Genomic DNA, 14,696 nt, shown 5'->3' on the forward strand with positions numbered 1-14,696 from the left:
AGAATCCTGACGGGTAACCTTCACTAATACTTAGAAACATCCGAAACCGACGTTGTGAATCAAGGTATTTTTCATCTTGACTATATTGACTAGGTTAGGTTACCTATCTACTATCACAGCACTTGAATTATCATGAACTAGAGGTAGTCAGCCACCTACTACGTACTAAAGACAAGCGATTAACCCTTCTTCTTGTAGCAGGTATAGCGATAGTCATCGGATACATACCTAGGTACCTAAGGTACCTAACCTAGGTATGTAGTCTAGACGTCGTAGGTGCGATGGCTACACATTTTTTAAGCGTTCTAAACTTCCCCTTATGCAGCTATCTCTTTATTCTCTTCCCGCAGCGACTTGAGTTGTCGTTCGAAGTCCTTATTGACCCATTCCCAATACTGCTGCCATACGGGGTTTTGTACTGCCTGTGACGCCTGAGCTTGTCCTACCGAGCTGCTTGGTCCACCACCTATACTAGGCAGAGTAGTCTTGGTTTTCTCGACTAGGAGGAGGGTAACGCGTAACACGCTTTTAATAGCCTCCTCTTGCTTCTCTACCTCCTGCTTCACCGCCCCGTCCCTGAGTTTAGTCGATAGCGTCTTCCTGTAGCACTCGGCGATCGTATCTAAGCGCCGAGTCGTCTCTTCGGGATCAATCACGATCAACTTGCTCAGCATGAGATTACATAGGGACCGGATGTCATTTTCATCGTTAAGACCGGCGATGATGCGATCGTAGAATTCGAGAGAACTGACGCGTGAAAACGCCGTCTCCATGAGGGCATATAGAGTCTCGTATGCGCTCTAGATGAAACGATTAGTAACTTTACTCTAATAGGGACGGTCTAGACCCTAACTACTTACCTTGCGAACCTCTAATCCGTCATCCACCTGATGTTTAAATGGTCCCATCTGAACTTCGCGGATGAGTTCCGGTTTGATGACAGACTCTTGTACGACATAGGGTATTAATTCACCCAGATGAGGCAAGATCAGATCCGGTTTGTTGTGTGCTGCCGAATTTAAAGCTGTCATGCCCAGGCGGCGGATCTCCATGTCTTTATCCTTTAGAACGGTCAAGAGCATATCGAATAACACCGTCTTTAACATTAGATCGAAAGACTCGTCGCTATCTGGGAGTGTGTATCGAAGCGCTTGTACAGCTACTCCTCTAAATGCCGGCGAAGGGTCTCCCAGAAGTTCCTTCGAAGGTTAGTAATTATTCAAGAGTAAGTGTATTGAGACGTACCTGTAGTTTCGGGATATAGGTCTTAGGCTCCATAATAGCCAATCGCCCGATGCACTCTGCGCATATCGCCTTATTATCATCAAGTTGAGATGCAGAGAAAAGTAGACGCCAAATTTCGCTCTCATACGAGCTGATATTTGTTGACGATGCAATTGCCTGGTGGAGGATCTCTCTGATGGATTGGAGAAGGAGGTACTGTTGGCCTCCAGGCTGCTTGATTGCGTCAAGAATAGTTGGTAGAAATACTGACACATTCCCTGCGCCCGCACGCCCAAGAGCAACCGCGGCGGATACCGAGACTTTGTCTGGCTCGTTGTGGAATTGCTGTAAGAAGATATTCGGTTGGAGGCCAGACTTAGCTCCGAGCCGCAATCCAATCTCTCCTAATACCGCCAACGCAAGACTTTGCCTGGCAGTATCGGGTGGCGTTTTGCTGCTCGACTTATTGAGCTCGTCGATAAAACCCTCGACGCTAACATCGACCTGCCCGCCGCTCGCGACGAACAAAGCACCTGCAACTTTACCCACGACCGCGGGGTCGCCCGCCACACCAACTTCTAGGACGCCACGCATTAACGGATTTCCTATACCCGTTTCACCAACGCTCGTCACAAGAGTCACAAAGGACTCCAGCGCTACGCCGGCGATACTCTTCTTAAGAAGTTCGCAAAGGGGCTTGATGAAAGTAGGCGACGAGATCAGCTGTGGATGTACTCGTTGAAGCTGGGCAACGACAAGTAGAGCGGGGCTCAAGAGATAGCTATCATTAGTAGAAATTACAGGCAATATAGCCGTCACGATCTCATTGGCTGTGTCCACTTGAATCTTGTCACTGGCTGCCGGGGAAAGAACTAGGTGCTGTAGAGCTTGGATGCTGGCTGCTCGGAGAGCACGATTTGCCTTTCGAAGTTGACCACAAAGCTCCAATGCGACTTGTTCGATCCAACTAGGATCGAGGTCAATAGGCGGTAGGGAATGTGCCGCTACGTTGTCGATTGCTCGTACGGCGTGTAGACGCGTGGTTTCGTTCCGTAGACGATCCAGAAGCAAGTTCAAAGCAGCCTGACGCTTATCACTAGAAATAAGAGCGATTCCATCTGGGGACGAAGTTCTCGAGATTAACGTCCCAAGTGCTTGGATAGCCTTTTGGCGCACCTCAGTGTCGGCATCGTTCGCAGAAGCACGATCCAATATGATCTCGTAGAGTTTGTGCAGCTCAGGCTTATACTTATCGGTCCTGAGTCTTGCGCGAGGCGGGGTTATGGCCTTGACCAGTTCTTCGGCTGTCTTGATGGCCTCGCTAGAAATTTTATAGAATCTGTCACGGACTGCAGAAACCACCCCTGCGACAATACTTTCGAGGTAGCGCTGAAATAAGTTTGATGAATGAGTCTTTGCTATATCACTTGTAAAGTGAAGAACCGCCACACGTAGTGTAGTAGCAGTAGCCGACGCGGCACCCGACAATGCAGTCGACGTTGAACCGGTACTGCCAGTCATTCCTTTGGTAACGTCGATAATGGGCTGCATAACCTGGTCAAAATAATCGGCCAAACCACCGTTCTGCACTGCGATTAAATCATCTAGCAAATTGATTATCGCCTGCTTCGTGGCTATTTGTTTCCCTTTAAGCAGTTTGGTTGCCGACTTGACAATCTGCGGCGTAAGTTTCTTAAGGTCGGCGCGTGGCCCAGTCGGCGGAACTGATTCGCGAGTAGGGGAGGTAAGACCAGTAGCTCCAAGATAGGGAGCCTTATTGGTGTATGTGATACCGCCGCTACTCTGCCTTCGACGCTTTCGGTTTCCTCCAAGAGAATGTAGGAACTCCTCATCTATTGAGATAGATTGGATCACACCTTCGCCCGTCTTTCGAATTAAAAGCGCCACAGTCCCAATTATCTCGAGGCGCACACTTTCTTCCCGCTCGTCAAATCGCTTGACAAGCGGAGGGGCAATTTCATTATATAAAGTCCCCTTCTCGAGAAGATCGGTGCTTCGCGTAGATATTAAGGTATAAAGGGCCTTTGCGGCACATCTGCGGACCTTCCAACTTGCATCGTCGTCGTCGTCGTCAAACCCGTCGTCGTCATCAAATTCATCGTCAACATCATCATCATCGGCATCATCGGCATCATCTTCCTCGTCCATATCTTCGTCTTCATCAACCGCATAGTTGGGGTCAAACTTCGTATATCGAAGACATGCTGCGATGACTTCATCGGTATAATCCCTCATTTGCAGACCACATGACGCCAAGAATGACTCGAGCGTAACCAAAGCTGCCTCCCGGACTTCGTTGAACTCGGGATGAAGTTGATCATTGCCTTCGCTAAGAGCATCGAGCTGGCTTTGTAACTCTTCCTGACTTAGGGGTGATAAGACAAACTCGATGAGCTGAGGTAAGTACTCGCCGAACTTGTATGGAATCGACCGAGCAAGAGATCCCATTATAGAAATATAGAGGCGGCGCATGACTGGACTAAGTTTGGGTTGCTTTAAGGCTTTCTGGATCTTCGTAACAAACCCATCGAGCACATCAGATGTAAGGTAAGGCGCAAGAATGGCGAGCGCAACGACTGCGCGTTTCTTGACGGAAGATGGTGTGGATGCCCTTTCTAGGACCTGCACGACGACATCTTGCAACTTTTCGACTTCCAGCGGCTGCAATAGGGGACCGAAACACCTGACCACCTCGATAAGTACGTCGACAGACTCTACAGTAAGGTCTCTACTTTTATCTAGGATTCCGTGAGATTCGCTAGCCGCTTGCCTGGGCGCGTTGGAGGATGTAGGATAGCCAAGGATACGTGGAATAAGGACTCGGCTGACTATATTGTACGTCTCGATCACCTCTCGAGAGGGTGTGACTCCTCGAACCGGTTTCTGGAGTGACGAGATGGCGCTACGTAGAGCGAGAGAGGGTATCGAGTTATCCACCGAGTTTTTTATCTCGACCGCACAGAATTTCTCCAACGTGGAAGTAAGAGCTAAGAGGGGGATTTTGGTAATCAACGGTCCGATACTACACTATCGTTAGTACTAACTCCTAGATTGGCCATAATTCATGATTTACACATACCATTTAACAGCCAGGTTCTGCACCTCCCCATTTTGGTCGTCCAAGACGATTACGATATTATCGACGATACGCGATGAAAGATTATAATCGTGAGTTAGAAAATCCACCTTCTGTTTCGTAAGTATTTGGTGAAGGTCATTTAACGACATAAAACGGAAGTCGGGATCTGGGTCGACCAGTTTGTGCAAGAGCCCAGAGATGGTTTGTGAGCTTGCATTGTTGCCTGCCATGGTGATGTACGGGCCGGAGGGGCTGTTGCAAGTTGGGTCTCGGAATTGAGGGTGGGAATATATAAGTAATCAAGATGGCAAGCCTAAGGTATACAGTAAGTATTTGATATTAAGGGACGAGGTGATATATAAGTCGTGTTTCTTGGGTTAATTACTTGCCTTGCGAATCTGATTACGTCGCAGCGGTTAGGATTACCTCGTAATAGTAGAGATGGGTTCGATATCTAATGAATCTTAGGGCGGGCACCGAGACCGAGCAATACTAAACTAAGGTCTTCCTGTGCAAAGTCAACATCTATACCTACCTTATCAAACTAACATTGGGCATGTGTTAATGGGAAACATCAGATACCTGGCTGCCTACCTAACCTAGGATAGGCGAGGCGTCCTAAGTAATGTCGTAGAGATAGAAGTAAAAGGAAATGGAATCACCAACTCTCCAAAATCACAATCATGCTGTTAAAAAGAAACCCATGTGCTGAACAAGAAGAGAGGCGAAGAAGGTTAGGGAAAAAGAAGAGATATTGGTGATTGTTGACGAGGGACGGATGTTAAACAATAGGTAAATGATAAATGAGGAAGCCGCAGATGGTGGGGTTGTACTTACAGTGCTAATATACAGCTTTCTATGCAGCTGCTGCGGCAGCTATGCTGTTACCTGGGTACCTATGTACTTAATTGGAGGGGTTCCAGATGTGGCCGTGCAATTTTCATGTACTTTATTGTGGGTCTAATAAGATACGTACCTTATTACAGCAAAGCGGTGTTATGTTACTTTAGGTAAACTCATATGGATTCACCCCACAAACTCGATATTAAAGTAATGGACTTAAATATACCAGTCATTTCTTTCATCCCGTAGAGATGAAAGACATTAAACTGGATACATCTATATATTACTTGTCTATCCTAGCTGTACATTTTTATTGTTCACAATAACTATTGTTTGTTAGAATGTCTTGCATCTCACTTATTTGAAGTAACAAGCTAATTCAAGTAGTTACGCATATCACAACATAGGTATCAATAGCATGGTCCTTAATTAACTATTTACAATATGTAGTAGACGTACTTAGAGGTAGTTATAGGGTTACTCACCACTCTAGTTTCATACACTTCGAGAATGAAATATCTGAGGTACCTGTTAATAGGTTACTAAACACCCCTAACCCCAATAATCCAAGACTTATTATGAGTGTCTGGCTGTTGGCATCCTATGCTATTTGATATAACGGTGCTCCCAATATCTTTAGAAGAGGCAAGGACTTCACATGTACTTTCTCAGTCGAAGAAGATATCCTAAGCCCTGGCTTTGTTAAAGTATAAGAAGTGGGAGAGGGTACGGATTGGAAGCTGTTGCGTTAGCAGGTAAGACGAATTTCAATAGAGTATCATGAACACTAATATAACGCTGTTGTTAAACATCCTTGCGCGAAAGATAGTAATGTATATTCTCAAACTCTCAACCTAATTCATCGCAAACACTTCCCCTATATATCCTTAATGAAATTCATCCACAGCAATACCTAGACACCTAGAGAGGCTAAGCATTCGTTGATGCTCATAATTAGCTCTTGCACCGCCGCCGCTGCTTGCTCCCATTTGTCTTTGATTTTTTCCCAGTTTTCTTCACTTGGGATAACTTCAATAGCCATCTCATGTCCATAACCTGACGAGTAAATTTCGTCTACGAGATCTCCGAAACGTTTACCCGGTCCAGAAAGGCTATCAAACTTTTTTCGGACATCAGTTCTGATCTTTCTCTCAATATTCTCGTTTTGTAGTGCGTTGTTGACTTTGATTTTCTTTTGGTTCCAGTCCCGGGCTTTATTCATAAGCTCAACGAACTGTCCGCTGTGTGAGGCCATCTTTGGTTACCGGAGTTACTATAATCACGAGAGTGAAGATTGTATTTCCCTACTATCAGGCTGAGACGAGATGTTATTGATGTTTATTGCGAAGAAGTAACAATTGGTAGTTGAGATATGGATGGATAGTGGATGGATGGATGGTAGATGGATTTAAAAATTGGTCCCCTTGTCCGAGTAGAGGAGATTTATATATTACTTCTTTATTTTCCTCACAGTTGGTGTCTATCATAATGCTAAGACATTATGTTAGTCACTATATATTCATGATCTACATCCAATAACTGTATATCCAGACCACTCTGATAGATTAATGATCTTACAGCCACATTGATAGTACTACCTATCTAGGACGATCAGTTGCAATGATGTATACCGTGTTTATATGTAACCCAGAAGGACTAAACAAATAGTTGCTTGGAGCCTCTAGAGTGTGAGATGTACCTAAGTTGTTTTTACCCAAGATGCTTTATAGGCTGTTTTGATTCAATTCGTCTAAATTTCATATTTAAGCTCCGTGATATCTAATAATTTTAACATCCTTCTCTAGAAAAGAGGACATTGTCAGTATGCATAGCCGTAGGCTGACTATACGGCGTTTAATTAGCTGACGTTAATTATCCTACGTATAGTAAACGCAATGGACGATACATTGGTGATACATACCTAGGTAGGTAATTAGGACATCAACTGTACTCTAGACATTAAAGCACTGTCTAGTGGGATTTAGCTGTAAGTACCTATAATTAAATTAGTACCACCAATAAGTCATGATACTGTCACTCTCGTAACGTATTCTCAAGGTACAGAGATTCAATTTGACTCGTGAATGAATCTGTCTTAACTCATTATATTTCTCAGAATCATGACAGAGGCGGACAAGGATCAAATCAGGACTGAGTCGTGCCTTTTGAATAACATGCCTGGAATTGAGCCAGCATATATTTCCTCCTTCCGCAGGCGAAAGTGTAGATTCTTGAAATATGTACCTGGTACCAATTTACCTACATACTCCTCACTTTCTCAAAATAAATACAAACAACATCTCAAATCAGCTTTCCAGCAGGAACCTACAACTTTCCCCTTCTACATTCTAGCAGTAGTCAAAAATGGCCTCTCATAGCCAAGATGTCAAGAACGTGATGAACAATGTCAAGGCATGGAGCACGAAAAGAGCTGCTATCAAGAGAGCATTGAATGGAAATATTAAGAGTATTGAAATTAGAGTCCGCGGAAAGTTCAACAGCCTTTCTTATTCGGGAAAACATTTTGATGGCCTTATTTATGATGTTTTTAAGTCAAAAATATGGAATGGATTGTAATTATGGTGCTCCTACTCAAGAATATTGGGAAAAGATTAAAGACACATATGAAGAAGCCGCGGGGTTGGCCATAGAACTGCTTGCAGCGCTTGACGATTGCTTACGCATCTTGCGCATTCATGTGTAGAAAATTTTGGATGATGGATACAAGATGATTAATGTGAATACCTTGGATATACGTGTTCGTAATGCTCTTCGTCTTCGATATTTCATCCCGAGTCCTAACAGAAAATTAGCATCGTCTAAAACAAATTAGTGATTCACGATATATATAACATTGCTTTTACAAGTAGTAAGATTCATTTCCTGACTACCCAAGTATTAATGGATTTTACAAGTGTGAACATGCGTAAATTTGAACCATGTGGCATATAGACCATCATATTTAACCAGCATCTTCCGCTCTCCTGGAGGTCAATAATTTCATACCCCCTCTATGGATCGATATAAAAGTTGCCAAACCCATTCTAACCAAGATAGTAATACCGCAATTTAGAATCTACTTGCCATATCCAACTACACATAGGTAGATACCGCAGCTACTTACACGACGCAATAACATTTTAGATCCTCAGCTAACGTTCTGGCCTAACCCAACCAAATTATCAACACTCCAGAGGATTTTCCGAGACCAACGCTTTCCGCCTTGCACCATATCTCCATTTCAAAATGCCTACTTCTCGCCAGAACGAAATACAGAAGCGACTGGGGGAATTGAGACGCGAGCTACATGACCTAAAGGTAGAAGAGACTGAGGCAGAAGAGGCTTTAGCTGAAGAACCCGACCACGACACACGAGCAGAGTTGAGGCAAGTCTTGAGCGAGATCCGGGAATTGCTAGAGAAGTACACCGCGGAGAAGAATGCGCTAAAGATCGAGTATGATGAAATAAATGAACAAAAACAAGGTGAATAAAGTCGAAGTCCGAGACATCATAGACTTTTACGCATTAGAAGTTCTATTCTGGTATCATAGTCATCCTATATGCAATAGATTCATTTCGGGTAACTAAATGTAGGTTATCTGGATATCTAGGTAAATAGGTAGCTAGGGAGTCTAACGAAAGCGAATGAATTTACAATAACTATCATCAAGAAATCGCATACAACTTCATTGTTCCGTATAACTAGAACTATAATATAACAACGTAAAGCCGTAACTGACTGATATAGTCTGCAACTATCCTTTGTTTTAGTTATCTCATCTAGAATCCTAACAATATCATTACTTACCCAAGTACCAAAGACCAAGAGCTACGCAACAGTGATAGTTTACTGACAAGATCTTGGTATGATTTGCAGATGTGAATATAATCAGTACTAAATCTAGGAGCATATAGCTTAACGTATTTAATAAACACATTTCGCTCCTTGTGTCGATATTTTCGTATTATAGCGTAAACCCATACCACAGCCCCCTAATTTATCCCACCCAGACTGGCTGTATCACATCTCGTGATTCCCCAAACCAGAAGCACAGACCCTTTCCTAAGCTAGCATTCTTCGCATTGCGCCTTTAGTATCCCCTTTGCCAAAATGCCTACCGCCAGTCAAAACAAAATCCAAAGGAATATCCGGAAAATGAACTGTCAACTACATAACTTACGGGTGCAAACGGAAGAGGTGATAGAGAAAATAGCTCAGGAACCACACCCAGAGAAAAGGAGATGTCTGAGGAGAGCACTAGGCGAGATGTATAAATTGAAAGAACTGTGTCTTGCAGAAAAGCAGTATCTCGAGTCAGAATATGACCAGATCGCGTTAGAGAAAGAGATGGGTTATTGAAGTCGGAGTTCGAGATACTATACCCTTTCACGTATTAGAGGTACCGAGTTTCTGAATGTGATAAATGCCCTGAGGATTTAGAGTAGGCAGTACCGGGACATTAATAGGATGACCTTGGGACTTACGACGTACAATGCACCCGTCCCTAATTTTCTTTTTAGAAAAACCTTCATGTGAGTAGGTGGTCATGGAGTTTTCGTTATTTACGTACGCCTGCATAGAGTGTGATACTATGATATTGCGTAGCACTTAAAACGGAAGCCGTTAACCTTACAGTGGAAGAGTAAGGGCATGGCATCATTATTAATTGATCTCGTGAGTAGTAGGAAGGAGCCGTACTTATGACGAAAGGTAAAAATGAGTATGGTACGCAATATTAGATATACCATAGGATCTAGCGTATACCTCCTTCTTTAGCTTTATTTACCCAATACATCAACTCGGCACCTAATCATCTGCAGCACGCTGAAATCCCGAAAATTTTAACATCCATTACATCTTACCACAAAACCCCCGCAAAAAGCCTCTAGTTATCTATCTTCTTACTTCGAATCTCTACTATTCACCATGTTTGATAGTTCCTCAGAACGGTCAATGGATGATTATATCATCATTCGAATCTCACCCCCGAGCAGCCCACCCTTGGGAGCCGTAGACTGTCCTATAGACGACGAATTGAAGAAAAGGGTGCTGAAATCAAATAAAAAGCCCGAGGAAACACCGGATCAAGAACCCGAACAAGAGCTAGAACAGCAAGCGTTGTCACTCGAGGTTACAAACCATGCCTCACAAACTATTGCGAAGAAACCGAAATCAAAGTTCGAAGAACCCGTAACTATGGGATTACTGGATGAAGAACAAGAGCTCGAAGAAGCGTAGGTCGTATTAGGAGAAACTATGGGCGTGCCTATGGTCGACAAGACCGACGAGGAAAGGGCGTTGTTATGCAAGGCGTTTCTGAATCATCACTTGAGTGTGCTAACCGAGGGGATGCGACAATTTATCCGCAACGTACTCGGGATACATTGAACTTTCTACTTGTCCCTTATCAGCGAAGATATTGATGGAGGACATATAGGTAATAACGAGCTTGATTGAATGAATTAAAAGCGTCAACTTTTACGCAAATAGTTGTCAATCGTATAGAATAGCTAGTATTAAGCGTAAAAAAGGGAAACTCAGGGGTAGTTTATCTTGTTAAAATTCAGCGAGTAAAGTTATAGGTACCTATAGTTTCTTGAGGACAACAGCGAATGTAATAAGCTATATTTAGCCTTGATAATTTGATGCTGGGTAATCCTCAAAGTTCTTCCTGGGTATTTTACGTGGTCATATTCGTATCTAATAGTACGAAATCGTAGCGCCATTCGGTTCGGTATAGCTCCTCTCATTCGCATCAACTCCAGCCTGCGACATCCGGTTCATTGTCTCACACCCGTCCCAGATTTTGTACTTCAGGTTGAAGCTAGAAACTTGATATAATAAGGCGAGCTGATTTCCTTTATCCAACTCTGATAGTTCCTTACTTGAGGAGACTAGTTTGCTTCTAAACACGTCATCTGAAATATACGCCCCTTTCAACCACCGACTTCCGGAACTGGTATTGAACTGCCTCCGACCGTGAAGGACGCGGAGGTTATCGAATATAACGCACTCTCCAGGCTGCATCTTGTATTGGTACATCCATTGCTTGTCTTCTAGGAGCTGTCGAAATATGGTTGCAGCCTCTAGCCATTCGCGATGATTTTGGCTGCCACTTGCGGACTTGGCTACACGTTGGATACTGGATTGGAACGGCGGGGACCAGGCTATCTGGTGCAAGAATTTGCTTAATTTGGTGATGACGGGTCGCGACAGCTGGTAATAGTGCCCGTGCTTCTTGTACTGATACCGTATATTTTTGTTGAGCAGATATTCAAAGAGCGAGCGTGGCCCAAGATCCATCAAGTGGGAGGCTCTGATGCCGTCGCTAAACATAGACTCGCCGCCCTCGCATGTGTTTTCAATACAGTGTAGGAGTTGTAGACGAGGCGTATCTTGCATGTACAGTAGGTCTTGATGTAGTCCGAGAAAGGCGTTTGTATAGGCTACGTTTTCTGCGTTCGGCTTAGAGCGTACATCCCAAGTCCTTCCATAGAATGTTTCTTGAAGGTTTCCAATCTTGTTGGCAATAGATATAACCGACTCCTCTGATGATGGTACGTTGCGTATGAAGATTATTCCGTGGGTATGAAGTCGATGTAATCCGGAGAAAAGCCCATGCTCACCTGCTATCCAGTCGTTATAATCAATAGTGAGACGGTCTCGTTGTAATAAATCATTGTCCCATAATGTTATTCCGGGTAACACATATTCAGGTTCCGAGGAATCGATCTGATTAGCTGTGTAGTAGGACTCATGGTTACCGAGTGATAAAAAATCCTTCTCCCAAACGACTCTAAGACCTCCTTCCTTAGTCGTTTTGATTGATTTGATTGAGAGTTCTGTCGGTACGTCGCAAGTGCCGAAATTTTTCTGGCCAGAGTCTGGGTTCACACATATGCTGCACTGACAGGAGTCACGCAACCAGTGGCGATCCAATACCAGCGGTTTTTCACCGGGATTACCAACATATAATGTGTCGTCGTCCCTCAGTCGAACTAATGAGTAACCTTTCCCCGTCTGGCTTGCCAGTCCTCTTTTATGCCCGATCGAAATTCGGCCTGGTGAAGATTGGACTCCAAGCCACGGAACAGGGCCTCGCCATGCGGTGCTGTATCCACGAGTTTGAGTTGTCAACTGGGATACAACCTCATATTTACAACCTAATGGAATAGAGTTTCTGTTTACTCTATTTATAAAAGCCTGGCGAAGATCAAAGCCTGAGCTAGACCCTCTAGAACATATCTGCAAACTTTTGGAGTTCAGTAAGCGCCGCGACATACTGACCATAAGTGTATGATCACTATGGTTAGAGGTGAAGCATTAGGTAGGCATAGCTAGTGGGAGAATGCCCACTTGGGTTTCGTGAAGAATGGCCCTAGTAAGATGAGCAAAAAGTAGAAGAAGCTAAATCTTTTAGTCGCCATGCACAGACCAATTAACCGAGGCTTGTTTCGGGATCCACCCGGGAATGAACGATCCAATAGAAGAGGTTGTCAAGAGCCGGCTGACAACTTCCTGCGAGTTTTAATAGATTAGGTAAACAGTAACCTCCTAGGTATCATAAACATCATCTGTTACCTAGGTAGTAGAGGGACTATCTCTTTGTCAATCATCTTTAATACTGCGACTTTTAAGTTAATTCCTGCCACAAGAAACTAGTAATTATGAGATATATTCAACTTTGCTTCTCTGAATCAAGGGGAATGAGCGCAGTCCACTTCTTACTCCGAACAGCACGATAGTGTCTTCGCCCCTTAATATGCTTCTGCCACTGATCTTCTGACTGGAGAGAGACATTGCAGAGATCGCAAGTCTTGACTTTAAATGTTGTTTTTGGTGGCGAATTATCGTCGTCGTAAGCCATCAAGACTTCGCGTGCCGTGTTTGACATCTCAATTGGTTTGGCTAAACCATGGCCATTTAAGAACTCTAGGCATATTCTCGAAGCTGGCTCAAGAACACCAATAGAGAAATTATCAGCGTTAGAGCTGTCTAATAGGAACAGAAAATCCATTGCCTCGTAATCTTTCAATGCAGGGATGGTTTTATGTCGGATCCATCGCAATTGATATTTTGCGTATTGTCTCGTCGCGGTTTTTATGTCTTCCAGTCCAGCTAATTTTAGTTGATCTGCCTCATTTGAGCTCGTCTCGTTTCGCTCAGCCTCGAGGAAAGACTCCATCTGCTTATATCCTATGGATTGCCATACTCCACGTGTGAGATCTACGGTTTCGCCATGCTCGGATCGCACTCGCCTGCTTTCGTGCAAAAGTTTCACCTCATCCATCAATCCATTTTTATACATTTTATCCACTCTCTTGTTAAGACGTTCCTTCAGCCTCTCGGGCTCGGTGTATACCCAAAACATTAACGACTGCCAAGGACGTCTCGTTTGGATGGACAATGCCTTTGCTTGCTTCTGCTCAGTGTAGATATCCGATGCCCGTCTTCCCGTAGTTAGAAATATTTCGAGGGAACGCCTGATCTTACGTCGATCCTCAGGGTGCCACCGATCTGCCGCGTCTGGGTCTACCTCTCGAAGGCGTTTAAACATGACATCGGTGGGCCCATCCAAGATTGGAAATTGTGTTATGTTTTCTTCTTGGGGCCGGTGACTCAGAATATCATCGTTAACGCCTTTCATGCTAATTAAACTATCTTCGAATAGTAGGGCATGAATATAATAGTGTGTACCGCCTACTACGATAGGAAGCTTGCCTCTACTCCGGACCTCATGAATAATTCTAGTTGCCTCACGTGCGAAGACTTCGACATTCCAAGTCGGCTCATTAGGGTCAACTGTTCCTAGTAAATGGTGTGGGACACCTTTTTGCTCCTCTGGCGTGAGTTGATTTGTGATAATTGGCAGACCCTTGTACATCTGCATAGCATCGGCGTTAATAACTTCGCCGTTGAACTTAAGTGCCAAATCTACCGCAAGCTATAGTTGATATCAGTTTTTACAAGCATCTAGAGGAGTGGTGGACGACGGGAGAACTCTACATCTGATTTCCCTGTACCAGTTGTGCCCAGAATAGCCAGAAGAGGCTCCTTTGGAAATGTTGTAGCCATTCTCCGCACATTTCTGCTAAGGAAGCAGGTGAGTTTTCGCGCTGACGATATCATAGACTATAATTATATGCATCGGGAATAATTTGAGTCATTGAGAAATAACTTTTAATAATATAATTGTTTTCCTCTAAAGTGAATAGGTACCTGTAGGTAATCTAGAGCAAATAACCGCGAACTTTGACATAGGTACCTACACTTAGACACCACAGCCACATTTATTTATTTCAAGTGTGTGGCTTTATCAAAATGCCCCACTATAGCACCTTACACCTAATCAAAAGTACTTCGTTAGGAGGTACATTCTCAACATTCTGTAAGAATCCATGCTCCTTCTAATTTAGATCAAAGTTCAAGGGTCCAATCTGTTTTGGGTTCCCCCGACTGCCCGGGTATCACGTTAACAAGAATTGAAGCTAAGGTACATGGGGTCACGTGCTGCCAGCTGTGCAGGT

The 14,696-nt window shown here is 43.9% G+C and overlaps 4 protein-coding genes across 5 annotated transcripts; 1 reads left to right on the forward strand and 3 right to left on the reverse strand.

Moving 5' to 3' along the window:
* Positions 1-317: 317 nt before the first annotated feature.
* On the reverse strand, positions 318-4,554 carry GL218_06522 (Cullin-associated NEDD8-dissociated protein 1, C-terminal part; the record flags this gene model as incomplete). 2 transcript variants are annotated; one of them, XM_033583239.1, is made up of 4 exons in its annotated part: positions 318-800; positions 861-1,199; positions 1,246-4,267; positions 4,325-4,554. In XM_033583239.1, 4 exons carry the CDS (start codon positions 4,552-4,554, stop codon positions 318-320), a joined length of 4,074 nt encoding a protein of 1,357 aa, XP_033433568.1. The 2 variants fall into 2 exon arrangements, with proteins under 2 accessions (XP_033433568.1, XP_033433569.1); XM_033583238.1 differs by lacking the exons at positions 861-1,199; positions 1,246-4,267; positions 4,325-4,554 and having other exon boundaries at positions 318-773.
* A 5,541-nt stretch (positions 4,555-10,095) lies between these two features.
* On the forward strand, positions 10,096-10,407 carry GL218_06523 (uncharacterized protein; the record flags this gene model as incomplete). Its single annotated transcript, XM_033583240.1, has 1 exon — positions 10,096-10,407. The coding sequence occupies one exon, from the start codon at positions 10,096-10,098 to the stop codon at positions 10,405-10,407; it is 312 nt and encodes a 103-aa protein (XP_033433567.1).
* A 462-nt stretch (positions 10,408-10,869) lies between these two features.
* Positions 10,870-12,274, reverse strand: GL218_06524 (Gamma-butyrobetaine dioxygenase; the record flags this gene model as incomplete). The annotated part of the gene is made up of 2 exons (XM_033583241.1): positions 10,870-12,167; positions 12,262-12,274. The coding sequence occupies 2 exons, from the start codon at positions 12,272-12,274 to the stop codon at positions 10,870-10,872; spliced, it is 1,311 nt and encodes a 436-aa protein (XP_033433572.1).
* A 573-nt stretch (positions 12,275-12,847) lies between these two features.
* Positions 12,848-14,244, reverse strand: GL218_06525 (tRNA dimethylallyltransferase, mitochondrial; the record flags this gene model as incomplete). The annotated part of the gene is made up of 2 exons (XM_033583242.1): positions 12,848-14,113; positions 14,176-14,244. The coding sequence occupies 2 exons, from the start codon at positions 14,242-14,244 to the stop codon at positions 12,848-12,850; spliced, it is 1,335 nt and encodes a 444-aa protein (XP_033433570.1).
* Between the last annotated feature and the right edge of the window lie 452 nt (positions 14,245-14,696).

This window comes from Daldinia childiae, assembly GCF_008694065.1.
Source record: "Daldinia childiae strain JS-1345 chromosome Unknown Scaffold7, whole genome shotgun sequence".
NCBI classification, from domain to species: domain Eukaryota; kingdom Fungi; phylum Ascomycota; class Sordariomycetes; order Xylariales; family Hypoxylaceae; genus Daldinia; species Daldinia childiae.